Genomic DNA, 16138 nt, shown 5'->3' on the forward strand with positions numbered 1-16138 from the left:
AGGTCATAGATATAAACTTTGTCATCCCTGCCACAGTCGTACATCTATCACAGACCACATCTGAAAGCAAGGCGTATTGGCGTTTTAAAAAGTTTCCTCAGTCACGTAGATTTCTCCAAAAACTGGAAACATTTCCATGTTCCACACAAATATTCTAACACGTGGGAAAGTTCTCGCTTGTACTATGGAACCTAAAATCCCAACTCTCCCACTCCCGGCTTCTCCTTCCCAGTTTGCCAGTGAGGACAAACGCTGGTTGAAGTTGTCACCCTCTTCCAAGTACTCTGCATATCTCTCTCTCTCTCTCTCTCTCTCTCTCTCATGCACACACTTCACAGCTTTTGAAAAGGTATTTTTATTGAGTGCCTACTATGTCCCAGGCATGTTCTTTATAGTTTCACATTTAATTTTTACAACAATATTTTCAGGAAGTAACTGGTATCCATATTTTATAGATGAGAAACCTACATTTAGGAAATTTAGGATACATAGCCAGTAAGTGGTAGAAATGAGATAATAACCTACCGCTTGTTCTTCCGTATCAGTCTGCCTATTACAACATAGCTATTAAAATGGTGACTACATTATTTCATATTCTGCTATTTTACATTAACATTATGTGACAGAATTATTATTTTAATGGCAGCAATAGAATATTTCATTAAGGATTCTTTTTTCATTGGACATTTGCATCATATAATTTTTCTCCAACTTTTTACTACCCTGAAATAAAGATGTCTTTTTGCATATAGCTTTCATTTTCTTTTGAAAATTTCCACTTGGTACAAATTATTTTGTTTCTCTTTCCTTAAACAGCTTTAGGAAGGATAAAATGAACACACAGTAAACATGTATTTAAAGTGTACAGTGTGGCAGATTTAGGCATATGTAGGCATGCACATACATCCATGAAACTGTTACTGCAATCAACATAGTGAACAAATCCATCGCTCTCAAAAGTTTTCTTGTGTTCCCTCGCAGTCCCTCCCTCGGCCCTTTCCTGTGCTCCTCTCCCACTCACAGAAAACATCTAATTTCCTTTCCGTCACTATACATTAGTTTACACTTTCTAGAATTTTCTATAAGTGGAGTACATATATACCATGTATTCTTTTATGTCAGGCTTCTCTCAGCATAATTATTTTGAGGGTGACCCGGGTTGTTGTAGCAATATCTCATTTGCCTTTATTATTGAACAGTATTCCTTTGAAAGGACATAGGGATATGATTTTTTATCTATTCACATGATGATGAGCATTTGGGTGTTTATGGTTTGGGTTGTTACAAATGAAGCTGCTATGAACATTCATGTATCAGTCTTTGAATGGAAATGTGCATTCTTTCCTCTCGGGCAAATACCTAGGAGTGGAATGGCTGGATCATGCGGCAGGTATACATTTATCGTTTTTTAAGAAACTACTAAAGTGTTTTCCAAAGTGGTTGGACTATGTTATATTTCCACCAGCAGTACATGAAACTTACAGTCCCTTTATCTTCTAACCAATACTTGGTGTGGTCACTTGTTTTAATTTTAACCGTTCTGATAGGTGTGTAATACTATCTCACTGTGGCTACAATTTACAGTTCCCTAATGACTAATAGGTTAACATATTTTCATATACTTATTTGCCATTTATATATCTTCTTTGGTAAAGTATCTGTTCAAATCTTCTGCTGTTTAAAAATTTTATTATTAATTTTGAATACACACACATATAAATATATATTTATATGCATATAATCTGGATACAAGTCCTTTATCAATATATGCAGAGTAAATATTTTCTCCCAGTCTGTGGCTTGTCATTCTCTTAACAGTGCCTTGGCCATGATACATTATCCGTTTGTATATATTGTTAGTTCTGAATTGGTTACATTTTGTTTAGAATTTTTCTATCCGTATTCATGAGCGATACTGGCCTGTGGTTTTCTCGTTATAATATTTTTGTATGGTTTGGTATCAGAGTGATACTGGCCTCATGGAATGACTTAGAAACTCTTTTCTCTGCCATTTTATGGGTGAGTTTTGGGGAATTGGTACTATTTCTTCTTTAAATATTTGTAGAATTCAATAAAGCAGTTACCTGAGCCTGAGATTTTCCCTGTGAGAAATTTGAAACTATAAATTTTATTTCTGTAATAATTACAGAAATTAGTTTCTGTAATTATTTTTTCAAGTTACCTGGTTTTTTTTTTAATTGTGTTGGTGCTTTGTGTTTTTCAAGGAATTCGTCCATTTTACTGAGCTTGTATATGGGCACAAGCTGTTTGTGGTACCCCCTTGTTGCTCTTTCAGTAGCTGTGGAGTCCGTGGGGACGGCACCTGAGGCAGCTAACCTCTCCTTCCTGATATTATTGACTGGTGTCCTCTCTCATTTTTTCCCAATTAGTCTGTCTGGAGACTTACCAATGGTATTGATATTCTCATAGAACCATCTTTTGGTTGCATTAACTTTCTCTACTGTTTTTGTTTTCTATTTTATTGATTTCTACCTTAATAGTGTTATTTCCTTATTTCTGCTTTCTCTTTCCAGTTTCTTAAGGTGGAAGCTGAGGTTAAGACCTTACTTCTCTTCTATTATAGGCATTTAGTGCTATAAAATTTCCCCTAAGTACGGCTTTAACGGCATACCACAAACCTTGATGTCTTGTTTTCAGTTTTATTCAGTTCACCATACTTTGAAATTTCCCCTTTGACTTCTACTTTAACCCATGAATTGAAGAAGCCTATAATATAGTTTCCAAACACTTGGGGATTTTCCAAAGATGTTTCTGTATTGATTTCTAATTCAATTCCATTGTGGCCAGAGAACATATTTTGTGTGACTCGAATCATTTTAAATTTACTAAGACTCGTTTTTATGTCACAGAAAACAGTCTGCCCTGGTGAATGAACTGTGTGCACTTGAAAAGAATGTATATTCTGCCGCTGTTGTGTGGAGTGTTCTATAAATATTAAGTTAATTTGATTAACAATGCCCATACTTCTATGCCCTTACTGATTTTCTGCCTGCTCATTCTATTCATTACTGAGAGAGGAGTATTAACATTTGTGACTATAATTATAGATTTATCTATTTCTCCTTGTAGTTTGATTAGTTTTGTTTTAGTATTTTTAAACAGTTACTAGATGCATACATGTTTAGGATTATTGTGCCCTCTTGATGTACTGACCCCTTTAAATAATAAAATAACCTTCTTTTTCCTTGGTAATAGTTACTTTAAAATCTACTCTGATAGCCCTGGCCAGGTGGTTCAGTGAGTTGGAGTGTTGTCCCACACACCAAAAGGCTGTGGGTTCGATCCCCATTGGGGCATGTATGGGAGGCGACCTATCCATGTTTCTCTCTCACAGTGATGTTTCTCTCTCTCTCTCTCTCTTTAAAACCAAGAAAAAAAACCATATCCTAGGGTAAGGATTTTAAAAAATCTACTCTGATGTTAATATAGCCACTCCAGCTTTATTTTGATTAGTTTTAGGATAGTGTATCTTTTTTCATTTTTCTTCTGAAGGATTGATTGATTGCCTTTGGGAAGCAAAAATACAGAGAGGGATGGAAGCAAAAGGTAAACTCACACTTCATTGCTTGGAAAAAGTTTTGCAAGTTACCATAAGGCCTTTAATGGAAGTGTTGGTTTATTTTTGTCCTTTTCTGTCTTAAGATAAACTAAACTTTATTGCCTAGTAGAATATTAGACCTATAAAAATGTTCAAAAGTGAACAGTTGTATGTGTAAGTTATGAGGACAGTGTATTCATTTCCTGCATGATCCTGTTCTAAAGACTTGTAAAGTTAATTTTAAGAAAATCATGGAATTCTGGACGTTGCAGACATCCAGACACACTCTGCCCTCAGCAGAAGCTCTCTCGCAGTTAACGGGGGAGAAGGAGCAGGAAAATCAATACGGCAGCACTGTAAATTAAAAACGACGTTAAACGAGCATTCTTTTCCCCTCAACCAACTATGGAAAACCTGGGTGAGATATGGGGTAGTTACTGGAACAAGGATCTGGGATGAGTCAAACACATCAACCCATTAATAGCTTTCTAAAATAAATGTTCATATGGTGATTTTAAGTAGCGTTTTTAGTGTGATGCGCTTCCTATAACATAAATTCACCATTGTATAGTGGATAGTTCAGTGGTTTGTGGTATGTTCACTGTGAGGTGCGACCATCACCACTATCCAATTCGAGAACACTCCCAACCCTCAGAAGGAAACCCTGCGTTTATTTGCAGTTAGTTTCAATTTCCTTCTCTCCCACCCCCTGGAAACCACTGATCCACTTTGTCTCTATAAATCTGCCTGTTCTGCTTACTTGCCTTTAGTGTCCATCTCTTTTTACTTACAATGTTTTCAAGTATACGGTGAATTTAATCATATTCATCATTCAAAGATGCTTTATTTGACAACAGGAAAACCACTTGCTCAAAGTGGCAATAGATGTGTGGCATAATTAGAAGACACTAGTTCTAGAGGTAATTTCTTCCCACTTGAACTTCGGAGGACATTGTCTCCCTTTTTGTACAGTGTGGATATCAGGTGAGGTGATATCAACTCTATTTTTGTTACTCCAGGAATCTCGAAGACACGGAGAGACACATACTGCTGTCTTTTTTGGAAAAAAATAATTGTCGTAAAAACAGCTAGATTTGAAAACTGTAGGTCCTCACTTGATCTGGAGACAGGAAATTTTGCATAGCTGCTGTCAGGAACACTTTGAGGTGTTTATAAACTCAGGAAGTCAGCACCAGTGTCCTAATCAGGAGAGAAACATAACAAAAGACATCCTGAGCCTTTGTATCAGTTTCTCTCCACTGCTGAAAAGGGATAATGTAATCAGTGATTTCCTCTGCGACATCCTCCCTGATAAAAAGCTCTACACTTAAAAAAAAAAAGGCGGGGGGGGGGGGGGGGGGGGAGGCTATTAGAGCCCTGAACTGGTGTGACTCAGCTGGCTGGGAATCACCCCACAAGGCAAAGGGTTACCAGTTCGATTCCTGGTCAAGGAACATGCCTGGGTTGCAGGCCTGGTCCCCGGCTGGGGTACATGTGGGGGAGGCAGCTGATCAATGGTTTTGTCTCACATGTATGTTTGTCTCTCTCTCTTTTTCCCTTCCTTCTTCTCTCTCTAAAAAACAAACACAATCTTTTTAAATTACAAATTTGCATATATTAGCTATGCAGGGTTGGCACTCCATATCCAATACTTCTTGAATGAATAGTAGATGAATGGATGGTTGGCCAGTCGAACGGATGGCAGCCATGTGACTAAACGCTGGTCTGAAAGTCAGAATAAAAGGGGCATGTTGAGTGTTCTTCTCCATCCCGTCTTCCAAAGGTAGAATAAATATGAAATGTTAAAAACTAAAGGAACAGTGGTTCAGAAATTTTTATTTTATTAAGTATGATACAACACTAGGTACAGTACATTTAATATGCTGCTTTGTTGCAAAAATTAATCAGCACCAACTTATGGTTTAAATTATACAGAACTATACCGTTAATGAACATGTGCATTTTCTTCTTGGCTGTATTAAAAATTTTAAAACAGAAATGTAAATAAATGTCATCCAGCTCATTTTTACCACTCCCCAGAAGAGATAAAATAATTATCGTATGCTTTGCAAGTTTGTGTTTAACGAATATATGCTGTATACATGTAGGTTTTTGTTAAAGACCAAACATCACAAGATTCTGAAAAACTACACACAGTTGTGCTGGGCTGGTGCCTTTGGACAGAGTGGGTCTTTTCCTGAGTCAGTGTTCAAGCGTGGGGAGGAGAGCTGGGCGGCTCCAGGACCTTCTTTCTGGTGCTTTTCTTCTTAGCTACCACCAGTCACCACTTCTTCTTACTTAACCCTTCTCTCCTCTCTCCCCTTTCCTCTTCTGTATCTCCCATTCCCATTCTGCCCTTGCACTATTTCCTTCCCTCCCGCTCCAGCCGGAACCTGAGTGGCCACAGTGACCAACCAAGGTGGAGAGAACCATGACAATCGTTTACTTCTTCCCACCCCGACCTCTGCCAGCGAAGCCCAGTCTTGAGAAAGGAATGAAAGTCATGATGAATATTACCCAGCACCCACACTCGCCTGGATTTTCATTTTTAGAGAGGGGAAGGGAGGGAGAAAGAGAGGGAGAGAAACCTCAATGTGAGAGAGATACACTGATTGGCTGCCTTTCTTCCATATGCACCACAAATGAGGCTGAACCTGCAACCCAGGCATGTGCCATGACTTTTGAAATTGAACTTGTGACCTTTTGGTTGGCAGGATGACACCTAACCAACTGAGCCACACCAGATGGAGCTTGCCTGAATTTTTATTTGTATCTTCTTTCAATCGCTTGCATCTTACAACTTGATTATTGCCTTTACGATCAGAAATATTTTTAAACATTCTTGTAGTATTTCTGGTTGCTATAAAAAATCAAAACAGGTCTCCTTGTGCTAACATTGCAATTACATTTAATGTCACTGTCGTTGCAGTTATAGTCATTGTGTAATAGCGTATACCATGCCAAACAGGTTCTCCATGGTTGCTGTGGAGTTTCAGTTTTAAAGAGTTAACACATTCTAGAGTTCCAGTAGGAAGAAGTGGCCTCGAATTCCTCATTCCTCGAACTTTGACTTTCTCTCCTAGGATGCAACCCTTTAAGTGAACCACTCTTCGTTTCTTTATCTGGCATCCCGCCTTTCCACACGGCAGAGGCCAGTGGATCAGAGGGGACTGGAGCTGATACGAAGGATGGGCTTTTGCATCTTTTGGTTAAACACCAGAGACTGCCTGTGTCCTACAGGAGACATGCATGTAATGCCGGTCCAGAGCCTACCTGTGATGTTTAAGGTCAGGAGCCTCCCGACTCCCCCGTGATGTTTAACTTTATTAAGAGATAAAATGTCTAAACCTTATCCCAGCCTCTCTTTGTAAATATTTCTATTAACCAACATCTTGATAAATGAACAGAAATAAAACAAGCTTGTCATGTTTTACATCCAGAAACTTGACTAAATGTCTTCAGTCTTTCCTAGTTGCACTCGAGGTATTACTGTAATAAAACCCGCACTGAAGTATTGGTCTCCTTGGTCACCTCACTTTGACTCTGAAGTTACCCTGGTGCTCATATAGCAAGTTATGTTTGGCACAATCATACTTTTTAGTGATTCTGAAAAGAGGAAAATTTTGAGTAAATGTTTGAGACATACATTTCTGATTTCCTATAATTAAACCTTGATTTAGAAGGGAGTTCTTATAAGTCTGCAACATGCTTCACTGCTACAAAAATGTTTCACTCAGTTAACATTATAAATTAATAAGGGACCTTTACATTAGAGAATAAAGTTAACATGGCATTGCTACAAATATTAAAGATTTAAGGGCTCAAATTGTATCAAAATGCTTTCTGAGAATATAAGCTTTCAAGAGCTTTGTTTTCAGTATTATTTTTCCTTCTTCATCAGCATAGTTCATTGGGACACGTCTGAGACAGCAGTATTTTTCTTCCATACATTAACCATTATTTAAATATATTCTTTATTCCAAATGCCCTTGAGAAATTCTAGTCAGTGCTATAAACACGAATGAATAGAGAGGCTCATGTTACTTCAAATTTCTCAAAACTCTGTAAGGCCGGGGAAATCCAATCGTTAGCCTTGGAATGGCACCCTGCCAACATTTTTATTGCAAAAGGAGATCTGCCTCATGAGTAGTGATCGGTAGACCTCTGACACACAGGTAGCCTCTGAACTAGAGCTGTGCAGACGAGCTGCCACTGGCAAGATTCTTCCATCTAAAGTTTTCCCTTCTCACCGTAGAGAATTCTTCTTCTGACCCACACACAGCCTTTTATCTCAGGTTTCACACCTGAAAGGGCTCCAAAGGGACAAAACAACACGTTCCTTTGCAGGTGAACCTTGATTTAACTAGCATTAGCTTCACTCACACTGAAGTATTAGAAGTACCTGCAGTATTGATTTCAGAATGGACTCATTTCAGGTATTGGGATAAAAAAAACAAACACCATGGAATTGGTGCTAAGATATGGAATGGGGTCGGGGGGTGGTCTCCTAGAATAAGCAAATCTTGCACCATACACCACATCAGGCATTTATTCTGAAAAGTATTGAGATGAAAGAATTGCATTGTTTCCTGTAAGAAATATTCATTTATCAGTCTTCCTGGAGCTATTCATTTATGCTCCCCTTTTTACGAAATACAATCGCTCATACACTGTGATGACAAATGTGGCAAGTCAGCCGTGACACCTTGTTCTCCACTGAGCAACATGCACAAATCCTGGAAATAAATAGGGGAGAAATCCCACAGGCACGTGCAGGCCAGTCATATTTAGAGTTTCCTAGAGCACACATAATTGTGACGTTTGCCCTTCCTACAGTCCTTTGTTTGCCATTTTCCTTGTCTTTGAACCAAAACACAGTTCTTGCCAGGCTTTGGACGTTGAGCAGGCCCCCTCTTCCAGCTGGTGAAGGTGACAGTTTCGCCGCCGATCCACTCCCAGTGGCCAGCATGCATTTTGTCATTCAAACCTAATGTGAGCCAAAAGAATGTGCCAAATGATTTTATTACATTTATACTTGGATATTGTTTCAGCCTATTGTTCTAAGCAAACATGGGCCTACATTGTAAAACACGGAATGGGACTGGGGATCCCACAGGGCACTAAGTACACAAGGCTTTGGGGTCAGGCAGATCCGAACTTAAATCCTAGGTCCAGACTTGCGCATTGAGCATCTTTGGGCAGGTTGCTTAACCACTTTAAGTTTTAGTTTCCCCATCTACAAACTGGAATAAAAATAGTATACTAGGGCTTCTTTGAGGGTGAAATAAGATAATGCATGTGAAGCACGAGGCACATACACATGTTTAATAATGGCAATTATTATTTATATTATCTTGTAGGCAGAATTTCCATCGCGGGGACACAGACACACTCTTGTCTATTGTCCTTCTTCCTCATTTCAATGCCTTGGTTTTCCTATGTGGAAGTAGCTTGCTAAGTATTATTTTTAGTCTGGAGCCTAAGATCTTTTCAATCTGCAACGATTCCAGCAAAAAGCAGCTTTTCTCAACCTGCCTCTCCGGTTCCACCATCAATTTTTGCAAATTACATTTTAATGTTGCAAAGCTCTTGCAATTTTTCTTTAAAAAGTTGTTCCTCCTCCTCACACTCTTTATGTATATATTTATTTACTTTAAAAGATTTTATTTATTTATTTATTTTTAGAGAGAGGGTAAGGGAGGAAAAAAGAAGGGGAGAAAAACATCAATGTGTGGTTGCCTCTCACATGCGCCCCACTGGGGACCTGGCCTACAACCCAGATATGTGCCCCGATTGGGAATCGAACCTGTGACCCTTTGGTTCTCAGGCTGGCACACAATCCACTGAGCCACACCAGCCAGGGCTACACTCTTTTTTCATAAGAGAAAGAAGAAGAAAATGAGAAAAGGCTCCCCTGAAACAGCATGACCTGACATCTCCCAAACCAAATGTGACCGTGAAAACAATCTCAGTCACACACAACCTTCTCCAGCTGATTCTCAGTCAGTATGCTTGGGTATAAGAAAACAAAGTACTTCTGGTTAGGAATAACCTATCTTGTTCTAGATCGTTTCCTTGAATTACTGATCAGATCATGCTACACCTAAGAACTTTGTGGGGACAGAGCCTTCAAATCAGTTGTTGTGGGTACAAAGAAAACACCCTCTAGCCTTAACATAATATTCTCAGATAACTTCAGAGTTTAGAACCTCACTGAATAGTAAAGAGATCTTAAGAAGCCAAGAATAAGTTTATCAGAGTTCCCTGAAATACAATACCTTTAAGGAGAGATGGTGAGAATACAGACTTGAACTGGCTGGGAGAATTCTATTTCTAAAGTGGCTTGAAAGGGTTTGTATTATTGTTAAAACTGTAGGAAATATTAAAACTTCAGAAAACAAGGGATAAAATTAAGACCACATATAATTCTCAACTGGAGGTTAAACTTTTCTAATTCTTTGACATTTCTTTTAATATATGTACACATATATGTTGTATGTATTGATATATAAATGCATATATATAACTCATGTATATAAATTTCTTCATTTTAAATTATTTCCTGCTTCATATGGTTTTACACTCTGCCCTTTTACTTAGTACCTTACCACAAATGCAATACATGACATACTTTATGTATAATGTTCATCCAATATGTATTTATTGGATATTAATAAACATACGGCATTTGTTCATGTCTTTAATACAGTGTTTGATGCTTTTGTAAAGCACTAAATAATAAGTAATAAATATTCCCTCACATGGCTATACTATGATTTATTTGAACCATCCCCTATGATAACTATTCTAAGTTTTTACTTTTAGAAATACCATTTGTTGAATTCTCTCACTTATATGTAGACCCTCATCCCTTACTATTTCTTTGAGGTATTAGTCTAAAAATTAAACTATTGCATAATTAAGAAGAGTTTGAAAAGACAAACCGTCCAACCATCTACCGTCCCTCGCTGCTGTAAACCGCGGTCACGTGGGCGCTCCGCCGCGCAGCAGATACTTGCCTATCCAGAAGGGCTTCCTTCCAGCGAAGTCCCAGAGCCACCACATATGCTGCCTGGACAGCACGGCCACTAGGCTGCCCAGGTGCCTGCAAGCAAGGAATGCAAGGGAGAGTGTCAGTGACGAGGAGGAGTTCAACGTTTCTGCTGACACATGCATATCAGACATCAAACTCAGCTTAAAATAGAAAAAAAGTACATATGCAGTAAAAAACTTTCCAAGATTTTAATACTCTTTTTAAAAAAAATTTAGTGAGTATCTGCAGGGTAAGGTAAGCACCTAGCAAAGAAAGTAACATTTTATTATAATATCTGAGCTTTACACCACAAATTCAATAGGTTTTACATATATTTTTTTAGAAAATCAGCAATTGCTTATTTATAAAGATTAATTAACGTCAAAATATTACTCCTCCCATAGGAAGTTTATGTCTAAATGGCATAAATTTGGCAATTACCCAGTTAATTGGTTCCGTAAGGTAACCCAAACAACGCAGATAAACTTACTTGAGGCCTACATGTTGAGCTTGGTGGGTTGAGTCAAACGCCCTGATATTTACGGCCCTTTATCATACTCAGTGAGAGGAGCACAGCCTCACTGTCAAACTGTCAGACGTTGTGTGGAAGTTAAAACATTTGTTCTTAAAAACACAAATATACCCCCACACACACAATAGAACTGTTTTTGCTGCAAGTTTAAGGTATAGGCATAATGACTTGGCTTACATATATTGTGAAACGATTACCCCAATGAGTTAACATCATTATTTCCTGTAGATACCAGAAGAGAGAAAAAAAATTTTTTGTGTGATGAGAACTCTCTTAACAACTTTCGACTATGCCGTACAGCAGTCCTAACTCCAGTCACTATGTTGAACGTTACATTCCCAAGTTCTTATAAATGCAAGTTTGCACATTTTGACTGCCTTTATCCAGTTCCCCCACCCTACATCCCACCCATGGTAACCAAAGATCTGATCTCTTTTCCTATGATTTTTGTTTTTGTTTTTTTAGATTCTCCATAAAGTGAAATCATACAATACTTGTCTTCCTCTGTATGACTTAATGCCCTCAAAATTCATCCGTATTGTCACAAATGGCAAGATGTCTTTTTTTTTTATGGCTGAATATTATTTCATTGTATACATGTACCACCACTTCTTTATCCATTCACCCGGCAATGAACACTTACACTGTTTCCATGCACTGGTTGCTATGAGCGAGAGGGTGCAGCTGTCCCTTCAATGTGGTGTTTTCATTTCCCTCGGATATATTCCCGGAAGTGCGGTGGCTGGATTGTATGGGAGCTCTATTTTTAATTTTGTGAGGAGCCTCCATACTGTTTTCCACTGTGGTTGCATCCATTTCCAATCCACTAAGAGTGCACAAGGATTACCTTTTCTCCACACCCTCGTCAGAATTCACCTCTCATGTTTCTGATGCTAGACATTCAAACTGGCATGATAACTCCTTATGAATTATTTTGGCAGCTGACTGAATTATCCCTATAAGCAGTACTTGATTGTGTCTAATTTTCCAGCAGGGCTCATTAAAAGCTCTTTAAAACTGCTTCAAGTAGAAAGCTATAGTTATTTTCTTATTTTATTTTTTTTAGAACAGAAAGTTTCCAACAAGAAACAAAGTCACCATGGTCATCTTGCATGATTAATATTTTTAAAAATAGAAAACAAAATTAGTAATACTTGTATAAGTTTAGACAACAGTTGAATTTAATTTCATTCATTTTGCCTATGTCTTTCCAAACGGCAGATCTATTTCTTTGCTTTTCCAGATCACATATAGTGAATATAATTTATCCATTTCTTAATGTTTTTCCCCACCAGTAATAACAGTCGGCCATTCTATATTGCAGTGGCGCCTCTAGGCCTTCTCAGATATGTAAGGCTCTTTACTCCTTTTCTGAACGGCCTTAGGCTGCTGTATCTGGGTCTTGTGACTTGTCTTTGATGTCATTATTCACTGTCGGCTCCTGTCTGACAGTTCAGCTGATATGACAAGAGACCTTATCCCGGACCCCTCACATCCAACATGGTAATTCTAATGTGCTGAGGGTTAGAACACAGAATATCGTGCATGTGAAATATAGACCAAGGGAAGGCTGTAGGGACTTCCTTAGTCTGTATGGTACACCGGACAGAGTGGGGGAGACCTGGCTTCCTTCCACCGTCTGCTCTGCCCCTGATTCCCTTACAGATGCAACTTCAGCCTCATCTCATCATCAGGAAGTAGCAGGTTTTATTTAACATCTCCTTATGCTTTAACATTGTTAAACTATTTTTGAAAGAGATTGTAAAATCCATTTTAGTTGGTCAAGTGCAAGTTTGATTTCCTTTTTGCCTCTCATGAGGCAAAACACAAGAGATCAAGATGAGAAAATAGCTCTGTTTAGGGTAGGTAAAATATGAGACTACAGTTATTTATTTAAAAAATAGGCATTTGTATGTGGATGTATAAAAATATAATTTTTTATGATCATATAGATATAAGGTATGATGGATATTAGGTATGTAGCTATGAATATAGAGAGAAGTAAAAATAAAATACAGAGACATACATGTGAATAAAATCTTTTGACAGCTTTGAAATTTTAAGTCATTCAAAGTATAGTATTTAAAAGAGAAGCCTTAATGTTTCTAGTTACAGAAATACACATCTACTTTTTTGAAACTTTCTAATTAAGTATAGATATATTTCAGAGTCACTCTTTAAGGACAGGTCAGCAGGGGTTCCAGACGCCCCTGCAGAAAAACAAAATGGCTTCAAAGATAATGATCTATAATAATAGAATTATCAAATGTACAGTGAGAACCTAAGGAAGTGAGCAGATGAGATTACAATATGTAAATTCAAGAAATACCCAATCTAGCAGTCTGGCTCCTCTGGGTTAGAAAAATAATAAAATGCCCATGGGGAGGAAAGGAGATTGGAGATACAGACTGACTTGAGCTAGTGATCTCATTAGGGACAAGGGATAAAGTAAAACATGCTGGCCCTGAAACCCAGGTGCTGTGAACGACGTCTGTAAAGGAACTACAGGTGCTGAGGGGGCCCAGGGAAACACAGCCCAGAGCTGAAAAATGGTTCCTGAGACCAGATCAAAGATGTCCTAGGTGCATATTAATTCTAATTAGAGAATCCAAAACCACCTCATAAACATATTTCATAAGAGAGTAAACATCCAGGTTACAAAATGTTGAAATTATTAAATTTTTATATCACAGAAAGAATCGATAATTCCCAGAGGAATACCCACTTTCAAGCCATAGGGGTTGGAGAAAAAGAGAATCAAGCAAACCGGAAAAATAATGAAGGGAAGCAGGGGGCCCAAAGGATGAATGAAAACATGCTGAATGGTAAGGGAGAAATTGGGGCTCTGAGGAAAGTTGTACAAGGAGATGCCCTTGCATCCCAAAGATACTCCTCTAAGAATGACCAATGCAAAAGAATGTGGAGATCTTTTATTTTTTCTTTTAGTGTGCTTTTTATCTGCTGCTAGACAGTTTCTGAAATGCCTGTAACTAGTATTAACTATTCTTGGGGTAATCATTCTTGTTGTTCTTCTGAAATAAAATGCATATTGAAGTATCATACCAATGAAATCAGATAAAATACCCATTCTTTCATTAAAGTTTTCAAATTAGAAGCTTTTTATGATATTTTTAAAATCTCATACCATATATATTTTCTTTCCCTCTCCTATATACACTGGAAAACTGTAAGAAATGGTATTTGATAGATGTTTTAATTTCTGGACCAATATGGTAAATAGACAATGTATAATTTGAAAATATTTATATTACTGATAGATACATAATTAGTCGCTTTATAAAATATGATGAAAAACTCCAATGGCCCCTAAAAACTTTCTCGTTTCTCAATTTTACATCTGAAAAGAAGTCACAGTTCCAGCTTAAAACAATTCTGAGACCAGAATTCATGAAAATACCCTCAAAACATACGACCAAATTAGTTCTGACCCTGCTTATTTCATGTTTGGCTTGCTAGATGTGATCACTAATCTTCTTGAATTAATAGGAGAGATAGGAATTTTACATCGTTATAATAGATTTTATAATAGTTTATTTTAGAACAAAATATCTACCTATTTATACTATTTTTAAATATCATTTATGTTTTTGTAGTTACAATCAACAAATATTACTTGTGACTCTTATTATTGCATTTAGGTCCAGAGAACTTTTTTTGTGTGTGTGTGGTTTTTTTCTTTTTTTCCTTTTAATTGAATCTATTGGAGTGACGCTGATTGACCAAATCACACAGGTGTCAGGTGCACAGTTCTCCAACACAAACACTGTGTTGTGTGCTCACCACCCCAAGTCAAGTCTCCTTCCATCACCATTTATCCCCCCCTCCCCTCCTCCCTGTCCCCCACTCCCACTTCCCTGCACAATTACCACACTGTTGTCCACGTCATGAGTTTTTTGGTATTTTTTTTACTCAATCCCTCCCCCCACCCAGCCCCTCAGCCCACCCCCCACCACTGTCAGCTATCAGCTTGCTCTCTGTGTGTCTCTATTTTCCTTGTTAGTTCATTTTTTAATTGAACATATAGTAAAACATCAACTCAATGAAAGCTACATTTTGTAATTTAAATTCAGTGACTTTTACATTCTTGATTGAGCTTTGCGGGAAGGGTAATGTGGGAGGAAATTATTAGGATCGTATGACAACTTTACTGATGAAGCTGCAGGGTTTAAGGACTTAAAAAGAGTCCTTAAATGTCTGTATCCCTGAAGCTCATTGATGATATTGGGTTGTGGGGTCAATACTAGGGGATAATACCATATTTTTCAGACTATGACATCCCCCCCCAAATTTGGGAGGAAAATGGGGGGTGCGTCTTATAGTCCGAATGTAGCTTACCTGGCCGGTAGGGGATGGGGGAGGAGGTAGCAGCGGAGTGGGTTTTTTTCCCTATTTTCCTCCTCTAAAACTTAGGTGGGTCTTATGGTCTGGTGCATCTTATAGCCCGAAAAATACGGTACTTAAAAGTGTGATCTGCTCTACAGTAAGTATTCAAATAAATAATTATTGGATGAATGAATCTATAATCTCAGAACTTGATGGTACCTCGTGTTTGCCTCAAGAGGTTATTTTGATTCTAACCCAAAGGAAACTTCAGATTCATAATTGAATTAAAAAATCCCAATACATCTTTGCTATGAAAGATACAAAATTATTTACATATAGTTTTGAAAAACTGTTTTAGTAGCCCTAACACAAACTTAAAACAAGTGTCCTCATCAATATGCCTGAGATGAGAGATTCCCCCAGAGTACAGTAAAAAAAAAATTACGTCCTCTCTCTCATTTATTAGCTTGTATAACCATAAGCAAGGGATTTTGCTTCCCCGAATGTCTTTGTATTATCTGTAAAATGTTGATAATAATACCTGCTTTCCTCACCAAAGTTATGGGAGGATCAAATAAGCTAATAAATGTGAAAGAATCCTGTAAACTGTAACATGTAATACAAAGGAAAGTGCTACTGGCAAAGAGGCATGTAGAACTAGGTCAGGCTA

At 37.8% G+C, this 16138-nt stretch overlaps 1 protein-coding gene across 6 annotated transcripts in view; it reads right to left on the bottom strand.

The window, feature by feature from the left end:
* Positions 1-5385: 5385 nt before the first annotated feature.
* FREM1 (FRAS1 related extracellular matrix 1) overlaps positions 5386-16138 on the bottom strand; it is a 161159-nt gene continuing 150406 nt past the window's right edge. For all 6 annotated transcript variants that reach the window (XM_053924556.2, XM_053924550.2, XM_053924551.1 and 3 more), the window contains 2 exons: positions 10579-10664; positions 5386-8546 (listed from right to left, as the gene is read on the bottom strand). In XM_053924556.2, the coding sequence (XP_053780531.1) occupies positions 8347-8546; positions 10579-10664 (286 nt within the window). In that variant the 3' untranslated portion in view covers positions 5386-8346. The remainder of the gene's footprint in view (positions 8547-10578; positions 10665-16138) is intronic.

Source organism: Desmodus rotundus, chromosome 1, assembly GCF_022682495.2.
Source record: "Desmodus rotundus isolate HL8 chromosome 1, HLdesRot8A.1, whole genome shotgun sequence".
Classification (NCBI taxonomy): Eukaryota; Metazoa; Chordata; class Mammalia; order Chiroptera; family Phyllostomidae; genus Desmodus; species Desmodus rotundus.